General features: G+C 40.6%; 1 protein-coding gene across 1 annotated transcript in view; it reads left to right on the top strand.

The window, feature by feature from the left end:
- AGPAT4 (1-acylglycerol-3-phosphate O-acyltransferase 4) overlaps positions 1 to 24,819 on the top strand; it is a gene marked incomplete at its 3' end in the record, with an annotated part of 74,806 nt that overhangs the window by 39,549 nt on the left and 10,438 nt on the right. Inside the window, exons 3-5 of the mRNA XM_026080012.1 lie at positions 9,669 to 9,838; positions 18,522 to 18,683; positions 20,723 to 20,876. Coding sequence (XP_025935797.1) covers positions 9,669 to 9,838; positions 18,522 to 18,683; positions 20,723 to 20,876 — 486 coding nt within the window. The remainder of the gene's footprint in view (positions 1 to 9,668; positions 9,839 to 18,521; positions 18,684 to 20,722; positions 20,877 to 24,819) is intronic.

Here is a 24,819-nt window from a genome sequence, read left to right on the forward strand (position 1 = left end):
TATGAAGCATTGAAGATGACTCTTCCCTTGTAGCTCTTACACAGGCAGCAGGCAGGTTCTTGGGGAATCTGCACAGAAAAATCGTATAAAAACAGCAAGAAGGAGTTGCCTGGCTTTTAGACTTCTTTCCAGATTTTAGTGACTGTCAGCAGCAGATCTGTGGGTCAAGTTCTATATATGGGGTCTGGCTTTCTGTTCATACATCATGTTCACTTTTGTATCCCTCAGCACCTTTGGCACAGTTGATCAGTATGTCAGTCCTGTGAATCCCCCAACATGCAGAGTGCACATGTGCACTCAGGACAGATGTATGTTGTTTCCTTCTCTTGAGTAGCCTTCTCCTGTAGGAGCATCAGTAATTTCTCCCCCCAAAATTTCTTGGGGATCACTTGCTAGCTGGAGTTAGTAGCTTTTTGGCTTTGTTTTGGGCTTTCACCTCCCTCCTGCTAGTAACTAATTGCCGTGAAGAAATGAGAGTTGAGGTCTTTATTGCAAAAGTAATGGTCTTAATGTACCATTCTTAACAATGGAAAAGTTTATTCAGAGCAGTTAAGTGGGGACAGTGTTTCTTAAATAAAAGATGTGGAGGCTTAGAAATGACAAAACCTAGAAGTAGGCCAAGCATGCATGAAGAAAAAATTATTTTGCAGCATGTGTGTATATAGGAGGCTACTTAAAAATGTGGAAATGAAATTATCAGTGTTCCTTTTGCATGATGACTTGTAGTGATGCTCTGTAACCATTTTTCTTTGTGAAACAGTTCCTCTCTGGTGCTGCTCCTGTGCACGGCAGAAAAAAGCCAGTGGTGTTTTGGGCAATAAGAAACCACATCCGCAAGAGATGCCATTGCCTGGTTTCACGCCCGTACAAAGCAAATGTGGTGTCATGGGAACTTGCCAAGTGGCATGTCGTCTTTCACTGTTCCTTGCCACTAACTCCTTCTGATCAGCGCATACTGTATTGACTTCAGTCATTCATGGCAAAAGCAACACGTTGGCTTTGTTGGAATATAAGACTGGTGAAGAGAACTACATTAAAAGACTCCCCTGCATGCAAATGCTGAAATAAATGGGTCTTTGTGCCTGAGTATATGAAGGGCTTGGGTGTGTTTATCTTTTGCCTTGAAAGCACAGCCAGTAATTTATTGTGGTGAGTGAGGAATGAAGAGCCATCATTCCTGCCTTTCCTGTGTGTTGGTGATTTCTGGCTCTCAAAGCACAGCCATGTAAGTCACTAAAGTGTTACTCAAGGCATTTGCTGACAGGATTGCTCATGGGGACTGGGGCAAACATCTCCAAAAACAGATCTGCAGCTAGTAGAGAAAGGTGCTTGGTAGGGGGTTCTTTTTGGAGGGCTTTGGGTTTTTTTTGTTTTTGTTTTGTTCTGTTCTGTGTGTGTGCGCACATGATTCCGCAGCATCACCCTCCCCCTTTTGACTGCAAAACAATTTTAAGGAGAAAAAAAAAAATCCAAAGGTGAAAGCACTTACATCCCTGTTAAGCAGCTTTAGAGTTGATGTAGTAGGTATCATCCAGGGTTTTAACCCTGTGGTCTCTGACCCCTGTGTGGTGCATAGAAGGCTTTTGAGTAGCCCACAGAAGACAGTAGGCTTGCTTTTTTTTTAGTTACCTGTAGATTTAATTTGCTATATGGAAGGCGTTTAGGAGATGCACCTAGTAGCTGTAGTCTAAAAATCCAGAAAGGTAGAAAGCCACTGTTTCAAGTCCATGGGTGGACATGGTCTAAACTAGCTGTCAGACTGTTTTTAGCCTAATTTGTCTCTATATTTTTTTTTTGGAGATGGTTTCCCCTGTCTTCTATGCAGTGTATTCATGACCCAGCTGTTTATCCCACCTGGTCTTTGAAAATAGGAATGGTGGTCACAGTTTTGCCACCTTGTCATGCTTTTTATTTGTAGTGGAGAGTTTACTATGCTTTTACCACATATTACTGTAAGAATAAAGGAGTGCAATTGTAAGTGCTCTTTTTTGGTGCTGCCTTGATACATAGGTTAAAATAAATGAAGAACAACATAAAAGGAAACAATTTTGTTGTTCCTTAAAACAGGTTTTGTACTTMCTTGAGATCTTTGAGTTATTGTACTTTTGAGTAAATATAATAATGCAACTATGCTTTTAGTTGCATTTTATGGTTAACCTAGAATGCCAATGTTTCTGTGGCTTATCAAGAGTAGTAATTGATCTGAAAAAAATATTAACAAACAGTTCATTTAGGTATACAAGAACAATGTTAACTATTTTAATGACTCAGTCTTGCAAAATTCACTTTGTGATGGAAAATGACAAGTGTCAGTACTCTGTGTGTGTGTGTGTGTGTGTGTGTCCCTTCTTCCCTGAAATGTTTTTCATGTAACTAGCTGTGGTTAAAGTCAGCCATGGAGATGTTCTCTATTTATTTATTTATTCTTTTTAAGTGCAGGCATTGAGGCAATTCAGATTGATTGCACTGAAGGACAGGAAAGCTGTCTCCCCTTATAAAGTGTCACTATGTGTAACAGGGTGGGGTTCTTTGATGTTGTTTTTGTTCTCCCTCTTCCAGAAGGGTAGAAGAACTAGCAACACTCAGGTAGACAAAGTCAGTATCAGGCATTTGAAGACTGTGGTGCATGCTGTCGCCCTCCTGTCAGCCTCTCTTAAAGCTGATCCTGACTTCCTGCAAGGACTCCCTTCTGAACAGGGGCATGTTCTTTTTTTCCCCTTCCTTTGCATTAATTGTGCAGAGGTATCACAGGAGGAGCTGGTTTGTAAGCTAGGAACCCCCATGACATGGATGAGTGTGAATTTGCCAGTTCAGCTGTGGTGTTCAGACCAGGTGTGGGAAGGAAAGAGTCAGAGGAGGACAGCAAGAGGATTTTGTGCAGATTACTTGAATCAGCTGAGGCTGTTAGTGCTGTTGGGCTAGAGATGACAAGTAGCAATAACATTTTGAGCTAAATAAAGTAAGTATTTAAAGATAACTTAATGTTACTTGAATTCAGGCAAATTCTCACCTTAGCTCACCAGGGTTCTTTAAAGCTGGGGAAATGCTTGAGTTAATGAAACATCAAATATATAATTTGTTCAGTTCTGTAATACCTACCTGTACAGTTCAGTCCATTTGAATGGTATGTTAGCTAATACAATAAAATGAAAAAAAACATATACCCCTGCACAGCTGAACTATGGATTTAGTATTATGTTTACCTCATCTTTCCCTAAAAAGTGCATTGCTTAAGTAAGCAAGATTGCCAGAGCTGAGGAAGGGAAGATATTTCATGATTTAGTTCTGGACAAAGTAATATATGTTGGTTAATCTTTATATTTTTATGTGAGCACTGGCTAAAGTCAGTGAGGATGACTCAAACTGTATTGTTATGCAGAATCAAAGGCTGGATTTTGAAGTCCAGTAGGATTTGAGTGAAAAGCTGATTAACTTGTTTATAGAACCAGAATTACAGAACATCTGCAAAAGAACTGTACCGTTTCCATCAGGTATGCAGATGGTTTGGTTCTCTGTTATCCTGCACATTTTCTTTTAGTTTGCCTAAACATACCATGAAATACATTACATCTGCTGATTTACACTAGTGCATCTGGTTCAAGGAAACAGACTGGGAAATGTAAAAGGGTGGGTAAATAATGAAGATTTAAGAACATAAAACCTTTTTACTCATATATATACACTGAAACACTGTGGAAAACAATGCTTCTAGTAAGAGGGGAAACTGTCTAAAAGTAATTTATGATCATATTGATTCAATTAGTAAAGCTAAAGATAAAATGTATTGATTCATCATGCTGCTTGACAGTTTGTCCTTGTTCTGGAAAGTGGGTCGATGTTTTTCCCAAATCAGTCCTGGTAGTGCTGTTGTGCTCACATTGCACAAATGATGGGAAGCAGAGTTGGAACGGTCCCAGGGCCTCTGAGCCAGCGGTTTGGCCTTGGCCCGTATCTGGATGATGGCTTGGCGGAGCAATTGTTTTTCCTCCGAGCTGGTTCCATGCTGCATGCCAGTTTATGGGCCAGGAAGATGCTGTGTCTCATAGGTATTTATAAGCGTGTTTCCTTCACTGTACCCCAGAGGTGTTTTGATAGCTTTGCTCAGTAAGTATTTAGTAAATGGTTTTCTTTTAGTAGAACTCAAAGTAAAAAGATGAGAAGTTTGAAATGTCTAATTGTGTCTTTTGTAGGTACAACCTCTTAGTTGGATTGTATATTGTGCAGCTGCAAAGTCTTATCCCTTGACGATGGGAAACTACATATCATAGGGAATACAAGTAGAATGAGAATACATCTTCCCTGTAGTTTGGTTTATAGAGGCTTTGATTTATTGGGAGTTCTTTTTTTCTTTTCCTCCTTTTTTTTTTTTTTTTGGCTGAGATTGGAGTTAACAGTCTTTTGAAAGAAAAAACTTCTTGCAAATAAAATCTTCTTGAAACTCCAAAACCTCATTAGAAAAAAATAAAAGGGGGTGGGAAAACCTTAAGCTAGAAATCTTGGCCCAACTCTGGTTGGGAGCAAGAGAGAGAGATTTCCCTCCTTCCCCACCATGAGTTGATGTTTAGTTTACAGTCTGACTGATATATAAAGAGAAGGAGATTTGCACTGGTTGTCCACACAGTGTAGGAGGCAAGCAGAGTGTGTAGGAATGACCTTGTGCTGTTAAGCTACCACAGCAAGTTTCTGGGTAATAAATTTCTGTGGCAGGCTGTGGGAGTAAGCTGGTAGCATGATGCTACTAATCATTGCTTGAGAACCACAGAGAGAAGGGAGGCTGGAAATGCAGGGGGAAAGAAAGAGTGGAAAGATTGGGAAAGAAAAGTGTTAAAAATTTAAAGGCTAGAGGATGGTATTTATTGTATTTAATACAGTACCATTCAGTGCCTGCTTTGTGTTTGTGCAGCAACTTCATGAGCACGTCAATGATAAATAAGCATGAAAGGTGAGGGACAGGGACCTACTTCTGCTGTATTTATTTAAAAAAAAAATCCACTCGTGAAGCCTGCAGAATCAAACTGCATTTAGAAATATTTTTATATGCTTTTTTGGAATGTATTTGAGATTGAAAGTATGTAATTAAAGAGCTCTATGCATGTGGTATACCTGTATAGTGAGATTCCTGATGTATTATTCATTTGTTCAAATCAAATTCCCTAGGAAGAMAGGACAAAAGAGCACTCAAAATGAAGTGGGGTGACCTTGATGAAGTTGCTTTTTCCAGGTGAAGGTGGCTTTTTCTTTAAGAGGGACTTACAAACATCATCACTAGATTTTTATTTTAAGCAATAGGTTTAACAGCAGTAGAGGTTAAAAGGGAAAATCCTGTTTGGCAATCATTCTGTTTCTCAGTTGAATTCCTAGCTAAGGAAAAATCAAACCAGAAAAGTCCATCACAAACTTCTCTGTGATTGTGCTCTACCCCAGAGTGTAATCATTGATTCTGTAAAGGTTTGCAAGTTACCTTTTTTTTTTTTTGATTTAATTTTCCTGTGTTTTGGGGAGTGCAGGACTTTTATTTAAAATAACAATCTGATAGAAAGCTGCATACTCACAAAGATGTAGATTTGCAGATGTTTGTCACAGGGCACTTCTTAGTAGATGAAGTCTGGAAGCTTAGCCATGTGTTTGTTTTCTCACTTGTCTATCTCCACAATGGCTTTTGTGAGGCTTTTGTGAGGAAATCAATTTCCAACCAGTGACACTCATTGTTTTATTAACATATTGCAGCTTAGTTCTTACTCTGTGTCTCTAAATACTGTTTTGATGCATAATAACATGCATTGATTAATAACTTCTACTGTGGCAGAAGGAGTGCATATCTGCTCTGGTTAGGAATAAGCAGGGGGACATTGGGAAGTCAGTCATTTAGCTACAGCTATGTACCTTAAACATAGTTTTGTCATATTAGGGATAATGTTGTTTGAACAGAGATGGGCTATTAGCCTGAATGTAACGTTGTTAGATAAAATTTGTCAGGTCACTAATGCCTGTTCTCCAGTGCACAGCACAATGTCATCCAAAAGCTTCAGGCAATTAATTTAGCTAATGATGACTGAAAATGTACAAGATTTGTTTCTGACTGTTGTCAGTATTTTCACTAGTTGGGGCCAGTGGGGGACCTAATTGAAAGGATTTCAAAAGTTTCAAAGGCTGACCTGGTTTTGATCTCCTCTGAAGTGAATGAGGATGTGTGTGGTGCTCTGGGGCTTGCTTGAAGCCAGGAGAGCATCTCAGATGTCTCATCCTTTCAGCAGACACTCTCATGGGGCAGATGTGCACCCTATAAAGAGGGTACTTCTCACTCAGCAAAAACCAGTTCCTTGCATTAAACCTTTGCTTTGGTGCAGAAATTATGTGATAGCTCTGGCAGGAAGAAAACATGTCCCATAACTCCTTTTCTCCTTTTCCATCTTGACAGACAGTGCTCCTGAGCCACTGCTTTTAGATTCCCTGCCTCTGTTGAGATGGCTCTCCAAGATTGTTGGTTTGCTGACTCACCTCAACTTCCCCTGCCTAAAACCAGGGGAACTTTGTCAAGACTTAATTCGCAAGTCCTGTGATCAGTCTTCTAGTTACAAGCAAAACAAACACAAAGTGTAATTCTTGTCTGTATTTGATAATAGTGTAAGGAAATAGGAAGGTAAAAGCTGTATGATAGTCACTAGGAGGCTACTGAGAACCCTCTCACCTGCTTGTAAATACAGCTCTGTTTTGAACAGCCCTCATCTGTCCTACCAACCCACATATCTGTTTCTTAGAATTAGGATTTGGGAACAAATCTGAATGCTAATTCGGAATGGTTTGGGATACTTAACAGTGTTTTTCTCCCCTCCACCCCGCACTTCAGTTCATCAGCAAAGGGGCGTACGGATGTACTTACTATTAATACCTCTTCTTGGATCTGGGCCCTTTGCCAGCTGCCTGTTGTCTTTGGTCTGTAGATGGCAGTTCTTCACCCAGTCTGAACTTTTGGCTTTGCTCTGGATGATTGACCCACTCCTGTCAAGTGTGTAGGGCATCGATTGTAGCAGGATATATGACTCTTACTTCTAGCAAGTTAACAGAAGGAAGCATTAAGTGTACATGCAACAAACCTGATTCTTCATGTCCTGTCCAGACTGCTTCCTGCTCTATATTGTGTCAAATTTTTTGAGGTTCCTATGTCTGTGATTTTCATTTAATTGGTTCACAGATTGCTTCTTTTTTCACCTGCCTGACACTTCATTTGTGTTTTAAGTGCGGTGGGTGGGGAGTAGCAGAGTGAGTAGTAGTGTAACTCTCACCAGAAAATCACAAATATTACCATCTGATATAGTTCAATTTCCATTTCTTTGTGGGGTGTCAACAGTGCAGGAGTACAAAAACTGGAGAAGGCACATGATAAAGATCCTTGTGCTGGACAGTCACAGCTGACAGAAACATATCAGTAGAAAAGGTATGAGTAAATATAAGGGAGCTTTATGAAACAGAAAGAAAACTTTGAATTGAACCTCTCAGTATTTAACTTTAGACTGTGACCCCATTTCTCTGACCCCATTTCTCAAAACCTGTTTCTTAGGCCTGGGATAGACCTTTCCAAAATGCTGAAGTCCCATCTTCGATATGTTTTGGACACTTAAAAGGTGACTGGATAATAGTGAGATTTGGGCACCTACATCTCTGTAGGCAAGGTTAAAATTGTATTATGCAGAATACCTTAACAGTGTGCATAAAGCAGGAAGATGAACAATCCAGAGGTGCCCATATTAAAGACTGACATGGACAATTGTGTTTCACTTTCAAAACTCGCTGATAGTAAGGTTTTTCCTTTTTTTTTTTTATTTTTCTAAATGAAAGCCTCTTTTGTTTGTAGTTAGGTATTTCCAGAATGCTAGCAACCCATGGTGAACAGAGAGGAGACGCTAAACAGAAGTGTGATGTCAAGTCTGTGTTTCATTACCCAAGCGGTAGCTGTCCTTCCAAGTCCCCTTGCCTGGCCCCGGGGCCAGAGGAAGCAGCCCTGCCTGTCACTGGCTGTATGCTGGCACAAACATTTGTGTGGCAAATGAGATGGACAGGAGCACAGTGAGCTGGATTAAACATAATTCCTGCTGCATAAACTTTAATCTGTTCCTAGATCTGACTCCCTGTGTGGCTTTCAGAAGGTCTGTGCTGGCTCAGGAGGCAGAGGTGGTGTGGTTGCTGTTTGGTCAAAGTTTGTTTATGCCAGTTTCCTGTCAGCTTTGAGTGTTTTAAAGAAACTTAAAAAGTAACTCAAGCAGGGAAGAGAAAATAACATAGTAACACCATTGGTTGGGTAAAAGAAGATGACTAATGATAATGTGAAATCTTCCAGCGAGGAAATTCCACTGATCTAGATGCTTACAGATACATTTCACTGATGCTATCCCATGTTGTGGGTTCCACCCATCAAATTCAAATACAGCCTTTTCATCTGCTGTGGTAATACTTGGATCAGGGCCCTAGCCACAGGCATCTTGATGGGACAGGGGCTTCAGAGGGTTCAGTTCAAAGCTGCAGAAAACACAGCTGTAGCCAAGGCTGGCAGCAGAGTGTTTTCTCTAAGTTGTATGAAATGGGCACATTGCCGTGGAAAGAACTTTTCCAGGCACCAGCTGTTCTGCTGGGTAAAATACTTGGCTGTAYGGCTTCTCCTGCAGTAGTTAACTAACCCCTTGCTGTGCCGAAGAGCAGCAGTAGAGTGCCCCTTTCCAACAGTCTTAGAAAGACCTGCTTCCAGAGGTTAAGCAGACATTGAGATCAACTATGTGTGGATGGTGCCTCAGTCAGCAGTCCTCACTGGAATGAATGAGCTTTACCTGGATGAGTTTGAGGACCCTGAAGCGGAGAAACGCTGTGGGCTTGCTGACACCTCTGGCTCTTCACTCATCATTGTCATTAGACCGCTTGCACGAGTGGTCAGACTGTGAGCAGAAGTTCCTGGATGTACTTATTACCTGTTGAAAGCAGTGTTACATACATCATCATCTTTAGTTATATTATATGCTGATCCTTTCCCTGACAGGAATTAAAGAGGGAAAGGTGCTGTGAGTGGTCACTTAGCACATCCCTGTACAATATGTAATAACTGGCTGTGCTGTCACTTACATTGCGTGCTAGGCTTGCCGAGAGCACTGCAGTTTGAGCCTGTCCAACCAGGAGCCAAATGATCCTGTGAGTGAGCTGGGCCCTATTTGCTGTCCATGCTTCATAAATTTTTAGCTTTCAGAGCTCTTAGAAGTAGAAGGACCTATATGTAGTGAAAATGGGCATGTTTCTTTCTCCTAAAAGCTTGCTTTGGTCTTCATGTAATTCTGTTATACTACTTGCATGAAAATATTATGAAGTGCAAATGCTAATTTTACATGTATTCTGATAATAAAATTTTTCATATTTAAATGGCAACTTTTAAATTACTGCTTTTTCTCAGTATCACTGTGGAAAATTTTTGCTCCCTCCTTCCATGTCATCTTGTTTCCCTTCTCCCCCTAACCCCTCCTTGCTATACCAAAACATGTGGCTATGTGGTTTATGTTCAGCATTTCAGCTTAATTGCAGCCCTTTCTTTGCCCTGTGCTGTTGGGGCAACTGATGCTTTTCAACACACTAATGATTTGTGGGTTTGTATATACTGTGTACATTCATATGTTTGTTGTTGTTTATTCCAGAGATGGTGATGTTGCTGGAATGGTGGTCAGGCACCGATTGCACCCTCTACACTGACCCAGAGAGTTACCACAAGTATGGGAAAGAGAATGCCATCGTAATCCTTAATCACAACTTTGAAATCGACTTTCTCTGTGGTTGGAACTTTTGTGAAAGATTTGGGGTCTTGGGGGTGAGTTCTGATTAGCATTTAAAACAAATTTCCTCTTCAGTGATGCAGAAGAAAACCCCAAAAATTCTTTATGTTTTTGTAAGTTAACAGATCTTTGTTCAGATTTTATTCAGCTGTTGTTTAGATTCTGAGAGCTGAACTTAAAGCAATGCAGTGGAAGTATTTAAAATACTGAGACAGGATTGTTTGGGCATTCACAGAAATTTTTAAAGCATTGCAGTTAAAATTGATAAAGGAGACATTTTTAACCTGTGGAGCTTATTGCAATTGTTTSTTTCTGTGTGCTTGCTAGGTACTTATTATGGTTCTTTGTGCTGCAGAAAGATGAGCTGTTCTGTGATTCTTTCCCAGTAAATTGTAGAATTTGTCTGCCTTCTCTGGTGTTGTCTTACAAATCCTCCAAAACGTCTAGGACAGCTAGAGCTTGAATGATGCAGTCTCCATTGCCCCTCAGAATGAAAGAGCTGCCAGCTTAAGTGAAAGCAGTAACTAGGTTATACTGGAAGGCGGGGTGTTAGTGATAGTGAGCTAACCTATAGTTGAATATATTATTATATTAGGCTAGGAGTACATGTGTGTTTATTTTCAGGGTTTTTTTGTTTCCCCTGTCAGCTCATGGGGATGATTCAAGCTCCTCTCCTAAGCCAACTTGACTTAATTCTGTGGTAGTGATGACATTCTCTACCTCCAAGGTACTTAGAAAACAGTTTCTCCCTCCTATGAACACAGACTAAAAACTCATTTTGATAATCTTCTATAGCATCCTCTTCTAACTTTGCTACTGGCCACTTGTCAAAGCCATGGTGTTGGATTGCATGAAGCTATGACTGGTTATGGCCTTTCATTTGGGCCCTTTGAATTTCCTGGATATTGAGGCATGACTTCAATCCCTTTCATATTATAGTACAATTACAAAATGCAAGCATTACAGGCCCAGCATATTACTGAAACAGCTATTGGCTCCTAATTACTCTGGAACTATTTGCCCATAATGTCTAGGACTTGAGCACTGAGTTGGAGGATATCATCAAAGACAGCAACGTGGGTGGGGAAAATGTATGTGCCAAGAGCATTCTCCCTTCTGTGTATTTATTGTACTGCGGTGCTTTAGCGTAGCCTTTCTAACTTTTTAAGCCTGATGGCCACAGTTCTTAAATAAAGCTGTGTTTTAGAGGATCACAAACAATTAAGTCCTTCAGAAAGCAACACTGTAAAAAATGAAAGAATTATTTCTATACAAGCTAATAAGGACCTACATGGTCAAAAATCTCTCATTTTACATTGATGCTGCGTGGTTGGATTGAATCTCATTAGCTTTAATGATTTTTTTTGTTTATAGTTTCCCAAGATAATCAAAATTATGTTTTTATTTTTTGTATTCTTTCCTACTCATAAGAAAACCACTGCCTAGAAGCATAAGTGTTGGACAGTTTTGTACTCTGTTGCACTAAGTGGAAATAATTTTTCCTGTATTTGGATACTTATAGTTATTGCTCAGTTTGTGTTTTTGCTGATCTTTTATACATATAAACTATTTCAGTCTTTTGAGCGATGCGCTGTGGTTTTACTTCCCGAAACTATAATCTGTAAAGTGTGCAGAACCCCCTCAGTTATCATTTTTTGCTGGGAACTGAAGGTGCTCGGAAGGAGACTGATTTCTAGACCTGAGTTTTACAAAGCTTTAAGCTGGTGCTGCTCGTGGAAGATGTGGTTTTGCCCTTACCATGCCTTTCCATGTGCTCTCATTAGCATATATGCCTTTACACTGTAAAGCAGTGCATTTCCAGGTTCATCTTAAGCTATGTTCAAAACAAAACAACAAACCACAGAACAAACCCCACCTCCACAAATGTTATCCTAGATTAGATTCCTGATTGGATCGATTGTGCTGGCACCCTGGTACTTGTGCTGGTGCAGTGCAGGAGTGGACGTGTGTATAGGGATGGGGGGGGGGGTGTAAGCTGGTTTGCTTTTGCGCTGGCTTACTCCAAAGTGCAGTGCGCAAAACTGCAGGGTTTGGTGTGGCAGCACAGCTAAGCATGTAAGAACTGTTATGCTGAGGGCAGGTCCTACCCTCAGAGGCCAAGAGCAGATGTCTGGGAAAGGAGTTACCGAGACCAAGGCAAACGTATAGGCAGACTTCCCCTAAGTGCTGTCCCAGCCTCCAGCAGTTTGTGGCTCAGGGACTCTGTGGGCCAGAGGTGGGTTCAATGGCTTTCTTCTCCATGAAGGTTGCTTGGAAACTTTTAGTGTCTACAACATCTTAGTAAGCTGATCTCATGTCCGCTGCTGTTGAAAAGGAAGATCGTGCACATCCAGTCCCATCTCATGCATCTGTTCTCATGCTTGTCTGCCCGGTGGTGGCATGTTTCAGGCAGCCCTTCTCTCCCTCCCGCCATAACTAATGCAATGAGAAGGGAGGGCTGCCTGGGGAGGGAGAAGGTGAAGGCAAATCATGGCTGAAGGAGTGGGACTGGCACGTTTGGCTGCAGTGAACAGGCAGAATGGCTTTGGTGTGACATCCAGCTGTACCCTACAGCCTTGGCAAACAATGGCTGTGCTACTAACGATGTCGCAAGTGTGTGCCCAAATTCTCAGTATTTTACAGCTTGAACATTTCCTAAGCAAAACCAATATATCCTGTAACTTTTTTTTGGTTGTTTTTGTCAGTTTAAAAACAAAATTAAACTTCCTTAAACTATACTTGCCCATCTCATCCCCAAAAGAGGAGTCCTTCCCTTTTTCTCCACTTTCTTCAACAGGATGTAAAAACTGTTCCTCCTGGTTTTAGTTGCAACAGATATTCAATCTGTTTGTTGTTGTGCTCCTTCATCTCTCTTCTGCAGGACTGGCCTTCTCCCTTAACCTTATAGCCAAATTGCCTTAGTCCCAACAGGTGTATAATGCTCTATCAATGTGATTTTGATTTTGTTTTTTTGCCACATATTGTGGATTATTTTTTTTTCAGCAGGAGAGGGGGAGTTTTAGTCTCTTGTGTGTTATTGTTAGGTTTGTGAAATTGTATCCTCTCCTAATGACTCAGTTCCTGTATTTGAATGGCATGAGGTTCTCTGCTTTCATGAAGGTTTTTAAAGAATATAGAGGAAAATCTGGCAAAAAGAACCTTGGGAGTTGCTAAGAACAGAGGAAGCAGGGGAGCAATAAAAAGAAAAAAAAGAATATCAGTTGTAACATTTATCTTAATTTCTAGTTTTTTTTAGAAATATGGTATTTTTGGAGCACCCATTTGCAATCCTAAGAGGTACGGGGTTGGCAGTGCTGAGTGAGAGACAGAAACCTATTCACTTATAGTGAAGAAGGAGAAAACAACCACATGAAGGAGCAATTCTGCACTTGCTTTCAGGCTTGCAAGTTATTTTAGTCACTCAGGTTGTCTCACTGGTTGCAGTTGGGCTGTGTGCAGCTGAAGTTACTAATGTGTAAGTGTTTGCAGCACCAAATCATAGGAGATTTTTGCTCAGTCCGAGCTTATAAATGACTTGCATCTATATTCCACTTCTGTTTCTGTGAAAGGCCTCTTCCCGTTTTGTTATTTTGTTATTTTGACAACGATCAGTCACATTTACCTGCCTCCTTGCGCTGCCAGACCTGAAAGATGTGTGAAGGGACATGGAGCCCAAAATGGGAATATAAGGGAGCTGGATGCTCAATGCGAAGTCAGCATCATGCTGCCGCGGGCAATGCAGACTGCAGGGGAAGGCCCAAGTCCTGACTCGGGCCAGTGTAGCTGTGACAAGCAGTGTCACAGCACCAAGCAGYGAAGGAAGGAGCAGTGGTGCCAGCTTGGGTTTCTGTAGAGATGGAAGCAGCACAGCCTCAACAGGGAAGAGCTGTGCCCACGCCAGTATTTCCTAGTGAAAGGCARGGCTGTTGCTGCAGCCCTGAGCCAGAACGACTGTGGCTGTGTGGGTGCCCTGCTTTTCCATGCTGTGCCAGCACGCTGTCTGGGGGGATGCTGACTCCACCGTGGCTGTGCATTGCTTTGTGGCATGAACAGAGACATGGTCCCAGTCACTGGTCCCTGCATGGTGCTATGCCCTTCAGTTTTCTTGCCTGTGACTTTCATTGGAGTCCTGGTGCTTACCGTCCTCTTTAGTGGTGGACAGCTGAGCTACTCTATCAGTGTTTAAACACACTCATAGCATTTAGCATCAAGGTGTGTGCTAAGGGGCTCCAGTATCCAAACCCCTTGGAAAAGGGGACCGCTGGCTACCAAAGCTCTAAATCAAGACACAGGTATGTTCTGAGGAGGTAGACATTACGAAGGATTTACACCAAAAACACGTTATTACRCTCCCTGCCAGGATTCACTGTGTTAGCTGTAACCTACTTCATTGCTTAATATATCCAATCAGTGATAAAATAGCTTTTTTAGCAACCTTTTTCCCAAGGTGAAGATTTTTTTGAAGTGAAGGCCATTTTTGTTAATCTAAATCTTCTCGTTCACCTGTTCATCTTCTAGTGTCTTGAGTTTCACGTTACTGCTGATGGTCTGTCTACCTTAGCAAAACATAAACATTACTCCAATTGGCTTGTTATATTGACATCAAAATAGGTGCTTTGCAAAAAGGAGCCACAGCTATCAGCATGGCTTTATTCCTTGGCAGGGGGACGATGCAGAAAACCACTATGAAGAACTGTAATTGCAAACTATCTTATTTTAACTTTCTCATCAAAAATTGCTAAGCATACATGATCATTTTTAACCCTAATTTAAACCATTATGCCAGGAAAATCTGATTTTAAATACGAACTGTTCTTGTGGAAGCTTGCTGTTGGAAACTGAGCATGGCCTTTAACATGGGTGTGAGAAGAGATTTTTTTGCTAGATCACTATGGAACTGATACTGGGATTGATAGGTCTGTGAACTTCAATTACTTCTTAACACTGCTTCCTATATACATTTTAGTTACTACATTATTGAAAGCTATTATGATCGTTCATGTAGGCAGACAGCCACATCTTATTCGGATTTAACATGGCATCATAGGATATGTTTGGACACATATCCTCTAAAATATTGCCCTGTTACCTTTCTAACATGGAAAAGTTTTTCAATGTGAAGCATCAAAAATTATGAGCCTAGTTTGCTTTCTAGTAAGATGGCTCTGAGGACTGAAGAAATATTTCGTTGCATCATGATATCCCTCAGATTATAATATGAAAGAATGCTATATTTCAAAATAGAGCAAACAGTCATCAAAAGTGTATCAATGCTGAAGGCATCATGTAGAACAAATAACTCACCAGGCAAATATCTGCTGCTAATGATTTACAGTTACAATGAACTTGTTTTGAAACTGTGGAACAAATTCTGGTACACTTCCTCAGCTTGCAGGCTGATTTCATGCTGTTTATTGCATTTGGTGATCTAGAAGTGTTGGATAGCTGAGGCTGGGCAAATAAATCAGGATTTTCTTTCTGTTACACCATAGCTGTGCAAGTGCATCTAAAGTAAACTTTTAAAATTCTTTTTCTATGTGACTTTAGTACAGTCATTAACACAAGAAATTTGTGGGTTTTTTCATCTGAACATAGCTGGCCAAAGGAAATTAAATTCAGGCCTGGATTAAAATGCTGTTATTCTAGATAAGCCGTCATCATGCAGTGGTAATTTCAYAAGACATCTATTGGAATTATGCAGTTCTGAACATTGCAAATTTTTAAATCCCTTCACGAAGGCAACTTCCATTGAGTAAATTATCTTTTTTTTTTTTTTTTAATTGAATTTATTCTGTTGAGCAAGCTGAATTGAAAGGTTAGAGGTGACTGTTGCATCTTTACAAAAGCACTTTGTTAAAGAAAAAGTGGTGGCAAAAGTAAACTGCGGCTGCGTTCTTCCCCTCACATTTTTACACAGGAGCTGTACATGTGTAAACAACTGAAAGAGAATAGATTGTGGCTCTAGTTATTGTACAGGAGCTGGCAGTGTATGAGGGACAGACCTAATGTATTTCTCCCACATGAGAGCAATCTTACCAGTGTAATGCACTGAAGAGTTTCCTTTCCCTCATTAGTTGTGTGTCATTAGCCTTCCTTCTACTCATAGCATAGGTGGGGAGCACAAAATAGCATACGATGATTTAGCTACTGTTTATGTGCATCTAAGGGCTCATACACTCGAGTGTCCAACAGAGCACTTTTAAATTTTAAAAACGCTGTGAAACAGCAAATGAATAGGAATATGCCCAGGGGAAGAATTCAAACATCTGTACTGCTTTTGTGGATATACCTGTGCCATATGACACCCTAACCTCACAACAATAGGCCTGCCTTTGTTTCACCACAAAAACAAACAGCGGTGACTTCTCTTCTGCCCCTTGTTAAACTCATGCGCTTTTGAAATTAGGCAAAGCATTAGAAAATAGCTGGTGGTGAAATGTAATTTACTTCCACTTGCTTTTTGGACTAGAATTCCCGTATTTTAAAGTTTGGGAGGGAGAACCACTAGACTGTCTTTTCTGATGGTGTTCTGGAGGCCTTGTACGTCACCTGCAGAGCACACTTACATTTGTTTATGGTCTTATGATACTGAGCACTTACTGTAAATAAACTTTAAGAGGATGTTTCTTTTCTCTATTTTGTTTGGGTGACAGTTGTTTGCCTCATTCTACAGTGGCTTCGGTTAGGATGTCAGCTGCAGCTGCTGGCTAATGGCTTCCCTGGTTGTGACTAAGGCAGGCAGTGGTCCCCTAAGGCTGAGGTTCACCAAAGGTTTTGGCCTTACCCACCTTAGCTAGAAATATTTTAGATCTGTTGGGATTTCTTTGGTTCAAAGCATTGTCTCAGCTGCCTTTCTCAGACTTTCACAGAAGAGAGAAATGGAAGAGCATATGAACTGGTGTGTGTATGTTTTGAATGGAAGTTACGTGGTACATGGTCTATAACAAAAAACACTCTTATGAAGGCTTTTAAAAGTATATGCTAGAATAATTTAGGTATATTTTGGAAATAAGAAAATGACCTGTAGTGAGAGAGACTGAGAAGAGGAAAAGCAGTAGCCTGGAAAAAAATCTGAGAGCTAAGGAAAGTGGTGGGAAGAGAGCCTGTATCTCTGTGGCCAGTTCAGAGAGCTGGAAGGGGAGGCTGGGATCAGCATTACTGCTGCCATGCAGGAGGAGCTGACATCTGAGATGGCTTAAGATTGAATTTGCAGAAAGTGTGCCTCAGCTCTGGCTGCCGAATTCTCCTGCTGCTCCATGTGGGAGAACAGGGTTTGGAGTTCTGACCTGGGCCCACTGTTGAAATTCTCCAAATGTTTGAGAAGGAGAGCTGTGTTACAATGTGTTAAATCATTTGACAGAATTACTTCTGCATTCTTGGAAATAGAGTTGTCTCGCGTCTTTTTCCTGTTCTGCTTCTGTGTAAGTCACTAGTGAAGCTATGTGACAAGCACTTACCTTCCAAGTCTCATGAGCTTTTAGAGAGCTTAATTATTTAAGGTATTTTTCTTCTCAAGRAAGGAGAGATGATGAGAGAAATGAGATAAAGAATTAGGTCAAGTCCCTTTTCCCTAGTAATCAAATGAACAACAATGGCCAARAAATGAAAACAAATGGATTTTTTTTTTTTGATGATAATTGCTTAACTAATTGCTGCTAGTGAAACGTCACATCCTGGAACCTGTCTGAGGAGCACTGGGATGGAATGGCTTATCATCATATAACAAATGCAAACTGGACTGTCATTGCTCCATCTGTCTTCTAGAAAATGTCACTGTTTTTCAGTAAGTGCTGAAACAACAGTTTTTACAGACATACATGCCATTTTAGTCATTAAATAACAAAGTGAGTCGTTAAATAACAAAGGGAAGTGTAAGAGCGCACGGAGGTGGACTGCTTTGAAAGAAAGAAAATGAACAAGTAGAATCAAGTCTGCTCAGTGGGGTGTCATTCCGAAATAAGCAAGGAATTAAGTTCTGAATTAGGATTTGAAACTTGGTGAATGTTTGATATGCTATACGCTTCCTGGGGAGAGTCTGGACAAATCACTTCAGTGTCTGTCTCGCACTTGTGAGACAGGACCTGTACTTTTTTTTACTCCATAATCATGCTCTGAAGAGAGATTCACTAGTGTAAGAGTACCTCAGCCCTTCCACAGATGTATCTAAGCACTAATGAAGTATTTTTATTGCTGTTGTAGCTTTGGTAAAGCATGTGTGATACAGGTGTGTGCAGCAGTATGCTGTTGTCTATCAGTGGTTCTGTGAATCGGGTTCTTATTCTGAATAGCTTTCTCGTCACAGTGAGGTGCCTCAGCTTTGGGGAGAAACATAGCTGCAAGATATCTTAAAGAAATTTGAGTTGCCACTGCCCATGGTCTGCTTGAATGGAGAACTTTGTTTTATATGGTTGTTTGTTAGGTCTTTTGCATGAATTCCTCAGTGTTTGAAGGAATTTGGCATGTGTTTTTGGTTTCAGGGTTTGGGTGTGGGTTTTTTTTTTTTATTTTATTTTTTTTTATTCTGGAAGTCTTCTTTCATGCAGATATCTGGGATCAGATTCTACCATTCTGTCATATGAGGAAAACATTTTTGTTTTGCTTTTGCATTGATGTTAAAACTGGGACTGCTCAGCAAGAATCAACTGTGCATGTGTCATGGTCACACAGAACTGAGTAAATGGTCTGGTTTTGTTTTATTTTCTCTGCTGTGTCTTGCAGAGTTCCAAAGTGCTCGCAAAGAAGGAGCTCTCCTACATGCCTGTCATTGGCTGGATGTGGTATTTCCTGGAGATAGTCTTTTGCAAGCGTAAATGGGAGGAAGATCGGAAAACAGTCATACAGAAGTTGCTGAACCTCCGGGACTACCCTGAAAACTTTTGGGTGAGTGATGACTAATGAGTGGAGTAGCAGGTGCTGCAGTGGCTGGAGGGCTGAAGGACCTAGGTTATATGTGAAAATCACCAGATTGCTCTTGAGAACTTTGATTTGTGAGCTTTCCAGCAGTATCAGGAGAGTATTCTCTGAATTTCTTATGTAATAGTCTGTCTTGTCTGTTTTCTTCCTCTGTAGGAGGGAGCCCTACGGATGTTGTTCTAAAAATATTTTCACTTTGATCAATTCAGTAAACTTTGCGTCTCTCTAAATTTAGGAGTTGGGGAGGGGTAGATGCAGGGGTTCATGTGTGTTTGTGTAACAAACACACACGTATGTGACAATACTGTGTTGAAACATCTTAGCTGGTCTCTTTTTCTGAGCTCCCCTCTCACCTTTCTTAGATCTCTGAGGGTTTGTACTAGTATTTTCTCTTTCTGGTTCCCAGTGATTCTGCTATTCCTATGGAGGTGCTCTGTCAGACTTGGCCCAGTAGAATTGAAAGCCACAGAGTAGTGTCAGGTTAAAGAAGTGGTGCCCCTGGGCCTATGGCTGTATTACACAGAGGATTGGTGTCACCTTTCTGTAACAGGAAAGTGTCACTTTTCTACCACCACCATCTTTTAGTATCAATCTGCTTGGCACTTCCTAGTCTAGAAATTAAACACCTTTGAATTTTTTCTGTTCTCAGTAATCAGAAAAATCCTAGTTCTCATGAGCTGGTGATGATGAGAGATACATTCAATTAGGGAAATAGTGTCTTAAGCAGCCTCACAGTGGCCTACAGAAATTGTTTGCTTACGAGGTGGTTTCCTGGTGAAGATGTATATGCCTCATTCTCTGAAATGAAACTTCTTTTTTGATTGCTGTTGATTTCAGTCAGCCCTAAGCAATCAAAACTGAGCTCTGTTTGGATACTGTTTAAATGATTTCCAGACAGAGGCTGTCTAGGAGAGGGAGCCTCCTTTGTTTCTAGTTCCGTTCTCCCTCATATGGATTTGCCTATGCTCTGTGACTTTTGAAAGGGGTCTAAAGCCTTTTTGTAAACCTAGACAGTTCAGCACTAATTTGTGAGCACAGATCACCACCCTCCTTTATATATAGCCCTAGAGGGATTACTAAGAATGTGTTATACCTTATAGTAGCAGAGATAAAATTGTCAGTGTACAACTGGGGTTAATTCAGTGTGGGCTTTTAACTTGCATTTCTGTGTGGTGACCTTGTGTCAAAAGAGATAGCAATAGCTACCTTGTATGTAGAAAGGCAGAGCGTGCTAGGTGGGCTACAAGGATTTTATCAGTTTCTGTATGTTTCATCAAGCTGTTCAACAGTGTGTGATACACCAGTAAAAGTGTTCTTAGATGGGCTGGAACTGAAGCTGGCTGCTTGGCAAGCTTTCTTCCATCTCTTTCTGTTCCTGTGGGCTGAATTGTAGCTGTGGGTTATTGGGACTTTGCTTGTGCTATTCCACCATGTTCCCTGTTAGTCTGTGTTCAGGCTTAGCAGAAATTTACCTCTTGCTTGGCTGCTGGCCAAAGATCTGTCTGTTCTCCCATGCCTGCCAGTGGCAAGATTGTAATTGCTTATGTCTGAGCAGTTCCACTATATAGTTCATATGGGAAGGGAGCTGTTCCAGTTGTCCTGCATCTGCTGGCCTGCATCTGTTATCAGCTCAGTCACTGGCATCAAAGACACTGTCTGCGGTCCTTGTGCTGACTTGAAAGAAAGTTAGGTGGAGCGGGATGGGGAAGGAGGGAAGCAAGCTGGGCACTGAAGCATTTGCTAGAAATGTTTGTTTCAGACACTTACCAAGTTGTAGTTACAGTGTCACTGGAGCACCTTGCCATCGTTAAGAGATTTGTGAGGTTTTTTGTTTGTTCATTTGCTTTTATCTCCAGGCAGTTAAATTGTTCAGATGCATATCAGACCGTACTTGTCCCTACTAGCAGTGTTGATTCGTGCCATGCTGGTGGGAGTTAGAGAAGACTCTGGTCAAATAGGTCTGCATCTTGATCTGCTTTCTAACTGTAGTCCTCTCTTGCTTTCAGTTCCTGATTCACTGCGAGGGTACAAGGTTCACAGAACAGAAGCACCAGATTAGCATGCAGGTAGCTGAAGCCAAAGGCCTGCCCAAGCTCAAGTATCACCTGCTGCCACGAACAAAAGGATTTGCTGTCACTGTGCAGTGTTTGAGAAATGTAGGTAAGGAAAGTCACAAGGAACAAACATTAAATGGTTATTTCAGTTATCTGCTGTCACTTTGCCCTGTTCTTCTTTTCCCTGTAGCATGTGTCCTAGCAGAAAAGCCTTGGAACTCTTTTTGATTTCTTCCACTAGTTTGCAAAAACTAAGATTGTGTTTGGCTATCAAAACCCTGTGACAATTTGGTTATTTTTTTTTGCTTTGTTTTCTGTTACTGTGAATCTGTATTGGGGGGTTGGAGGTTTCATACCTACTGTTTCAGCTAGAGGAATGAGACTCCCAAAGGCTAGTATTTACTGTACTACTGAGAAATCCTATTCCAAGTTAGATAAAATATATCGCTTCAGAGAAACTAAGATTGTCTGTCTTAAATATTTCTTCAGATAAATACTTCTATCAAGTAATGCCAAATTAGTGTAAAAAGACATTTGGCTTTAAATTTCATTATAGATCAATTCTAACACTTTAGAGTTTCTTAGTAACCTTTGTGGAGCTGGGAGAAGGGGGGCAGACCTCTTCTGAATGTATACGTAGAAGAGGTTTATCAATAAGCTTTTTCCACATTGCAGAACATAAGCAAATTTTGCTTCCTCCCCTGCCCCCTCCAGTTACTTCAATTGAATTTGCCAATTTTAGAATGCAATCAGTAAGAATATGGCGCATGCATTTCCTGTTGCCTTTAAAGTTGGTTTCTTTACAACTAATATGATCCAGCRAAGTCTTCCACTGTGTACTTTTCTTGACAAAGGAAAGACAGATGGTGCTAAGTAGCTGTAGTGCTCCAGTACTTTTTGGGTTTGGTGGATTTATGTGCTTTTAGAAGGCTGATATATAAGGAAGATAAAAAAGAAAGTGTTTTAGCTCCACTGAAGTTGATGTCAAAACTCCTTTTGCCTTTGGTGAAGATATGTTTTCATCTGGCATATCTGGGATAGCTGCAGTACAAAAAAGTTCTGCAGTTAGCTGTCTTGCTGTCTGTCATGTCTCTTTAAATCTCCATATCTTCTTGCAAGTCAGGCAGATGATATCAGTGTTGTAGCTTGTCAGGCACTGACAAATTGCCTCCCCCAAAATGGATAGCATAGCTTGGATCTCATCTGTTATATGAAGAGGGAAGTTATGTGCAATATCCAGCAACTCCCTGAAGGGCACAATTTAACCTTCCCTTTTTGAAAAAGCAAGACTGTTTTGCTGAGGAGGAGGGGAGACTGACCTGAGACATTGAGGAAGAGCTGAGTCAGAGCTCTCTGACCTCCAGTGCCCTCAGCTGGGGGTTTGGGGCAGGTGGTGGTTTTGGTGATGGTGGTTTTGCTTTTGTTGTTACTCTGTGTAAAGCAAACAGCACATGGTATGATTGTGGACAAGTAATTGATTTGTGGGGAAATGCTTCAAAAGAAAATGAATAATTTTAGGGATCCCAAGTTCCCTTTATGAAAACTTTGTGCATTCATGAGCTTCACTACCTTTTAGAATGCTAAATATCTGAAACAGTTTCAGAAAAAGAAGACTTGGATTCCTAAATTGCTTATGTACTTAGGAAAATGTGTGTTACTACCTCAATCCAGAAGCAGTGACTTGCTAGGTCAAACAAGGTAAGGCTAATGAGAATGTAAGATTTCCGTGCTAGGGTTCAATGAGAAGCTCAGAAGGTCATAGCTTTTCATAGATACTTGCTGTTGAACTGTATAGCTGAAAAATCCAGCCAACATACCTCTGAGGAAAATAGTCTTGTCTGATAGATGATCACAGATAGCTGTCAGCTGCAAATTCCTGTGGATATATTGCTTTACCTGCCTTGTAACTTTTTGCAATGTCTGAGTTACTATTCAAATCTCCCCTCTGGAGAGAAGGGGTACAAGTGAAGAGCATTTGAAAGGCCTTTGTAGTGACAAGGAAGATGTTTGTTTGTTTGTTTTTTAATAGAGAATATGATGGAAGTCTGTTTTGACAGAAACCATAATCTAAAAATGTAAGTTCTTTCTAGAAATTACTCCCTTTTTATATGAATGCCTATAGGATTTGACCACTTCTCTCTCTTAACCTGCACTAATAATTGGTGCCCAGGTTATAAGCAATGACATGTTGCTGTAGGTGTCAATATACGCAGAGGGTCTATTTTGTACTAATTTGGGGATTTTTTGTTTTCTTTTAAATATTTGTATTGGTATATACATATGATTTGACTTGTTAACAGTGAGACTCAAGGCRTATACAGTAATGCTGTGCTTCATAATGTGGCCCAGCAATTGACTGTATCCCTTACTTATATTAAAGTCTCAAATTACTTAATCCAAAGAGCATCAGTGTGACTGCTGCTGTACTTCTGCACAAAAAGCAATGGTGATGTGCAGACATTCAGAGCTTCAGTTCARTGATTGCTTCTCTAATGATCTACAAGAGAATGACTCTTGTAGGCTGACCTGTCTATCTTGCAGTGCAATTCACCTCCATTTTGGTGACCAGGAAATCTGTAGTAGGGTATTCCTGCACACCTCTGAAAGGCATGGCACTGAGCTATCTGAGCCCATTTTGGGGCCTGCCACTTAGGCTAATACACTTTCTKCTTTTCCACAAGGGGCAGTGGGCCTGGCTGCAGTGCCTTGCTAATGGAGCTAGCTGCAGCATGACATAGCAGTGAAGGGAAGCCAAATGTTTGGATCCAGTTCCAAGCTGGATGTGACCGAGGTCAGCGTTTCCTTTTCCTCTGTTCTTCCTTCCTCCTTTCTGACAGTGGTGTGCTTCCAGCTGTCTTAGGCTTCTCTCTGTAGCATGGATGGATGGATGCTAGTTCCGGTGGCAGTAGAGGTGACTCACCCACAAATAGACCTGCAGCTGTGTCACAATAGCAATGATTACACGTTGGTCCTTTCTGAAACTTTATCTCAACTCCCAATACTAACCGGTGCAGTAGTCCTGTGTCTGTTGGAGACAAGCATAGGTGAAGCCAGTCTGGCAGATTCTCCTGTCATGAAAAAACAACTTCAGATGCAGTTTATTTAATGTGGTAAGAAGATGCATGCTTGGAGAACTACCTCCATACCCAGTGGTACCATATCTGTGAGTATAAGGAGATATATTTGGACAAAAATATCCTTCACACAAATAAAAAATAAAGAAACATTCCTCTTAACTCTTTTTCCTTTCCCCCTTCCCCAATTAAATGGAGATAACTTTATAGATCTGATTATGTGCCTCTGTAGAGGTACCATAGTCTAAAGAGGTCGACACTACTCTGGCTGCAAGTATCATTCAAAAAGTCTTGTTCTAATGATCCTTCAGAGAGGAACTCTGCCCCTAAAGTATCCACTGTAAAATAAACAGGTTTATTTAGTCTGCTGCCCTCATAAATAAGAATGTGGGTTTTTTTGTTTTCTTTTTCTTAATGACTTCCTGTCAAAAATCCAGATCTTTTCATACACATTCTGCTGGAGTGTTTTTAGTATTTCTTAAACTTGTCCAGATATTTGTATCAGTGGCCATGTCTACTAGTTCAGTAGTACAAGGAACTTCATTTTTAGAAGTCATGTGCTGTCTTAGAAAATTGCTGTTGGGTTGTATCGGAGACTTTGGTACCTGTACTGTTCTTCAGAGAAGCAAATGAAAACGCAGATTTTTTTTTTTCCTAAAACACTTAATCCATTACTTAGAGTAAAATATAAATGTTATAAGTATTATAAAGGATATATTTAAGTTATTTTTGCTGCCTGTCTATGTATCAGGCAGTTCCTTTCAGTTTTTATTTAGTTAAGATTGTATTTAAAGATGTACCTCATGATGGATTGCAGATAATTCCAAGTTGTCAACTTCTTCCTTCAAATGTGCATGCTAGAAACTACTGTACTGAGGGAAAACATAAGGATAAATTCTAGGGTGATGTTCTCATGGAGTTCAATATGGCAGTGTTTGGGGGGTTTTCAATGACTTTCTTTTTTTCATGAGCTGC

This window comes from Apteryx rowi, unplaced genomic scaffold (assembly GCF_003343035.1).
Source record: "Apteryx rowi isolate R43461 unplaced genomic scaffold, aptRow1 scaffold_509, whole genome shotgun sequence".
NCBI classification, from domain to species: Eukaryota; Metazoa; Chordata; class Aves; order Apterygiformes; family Apterygidae; genus Apteryx; species Apteryx rowi.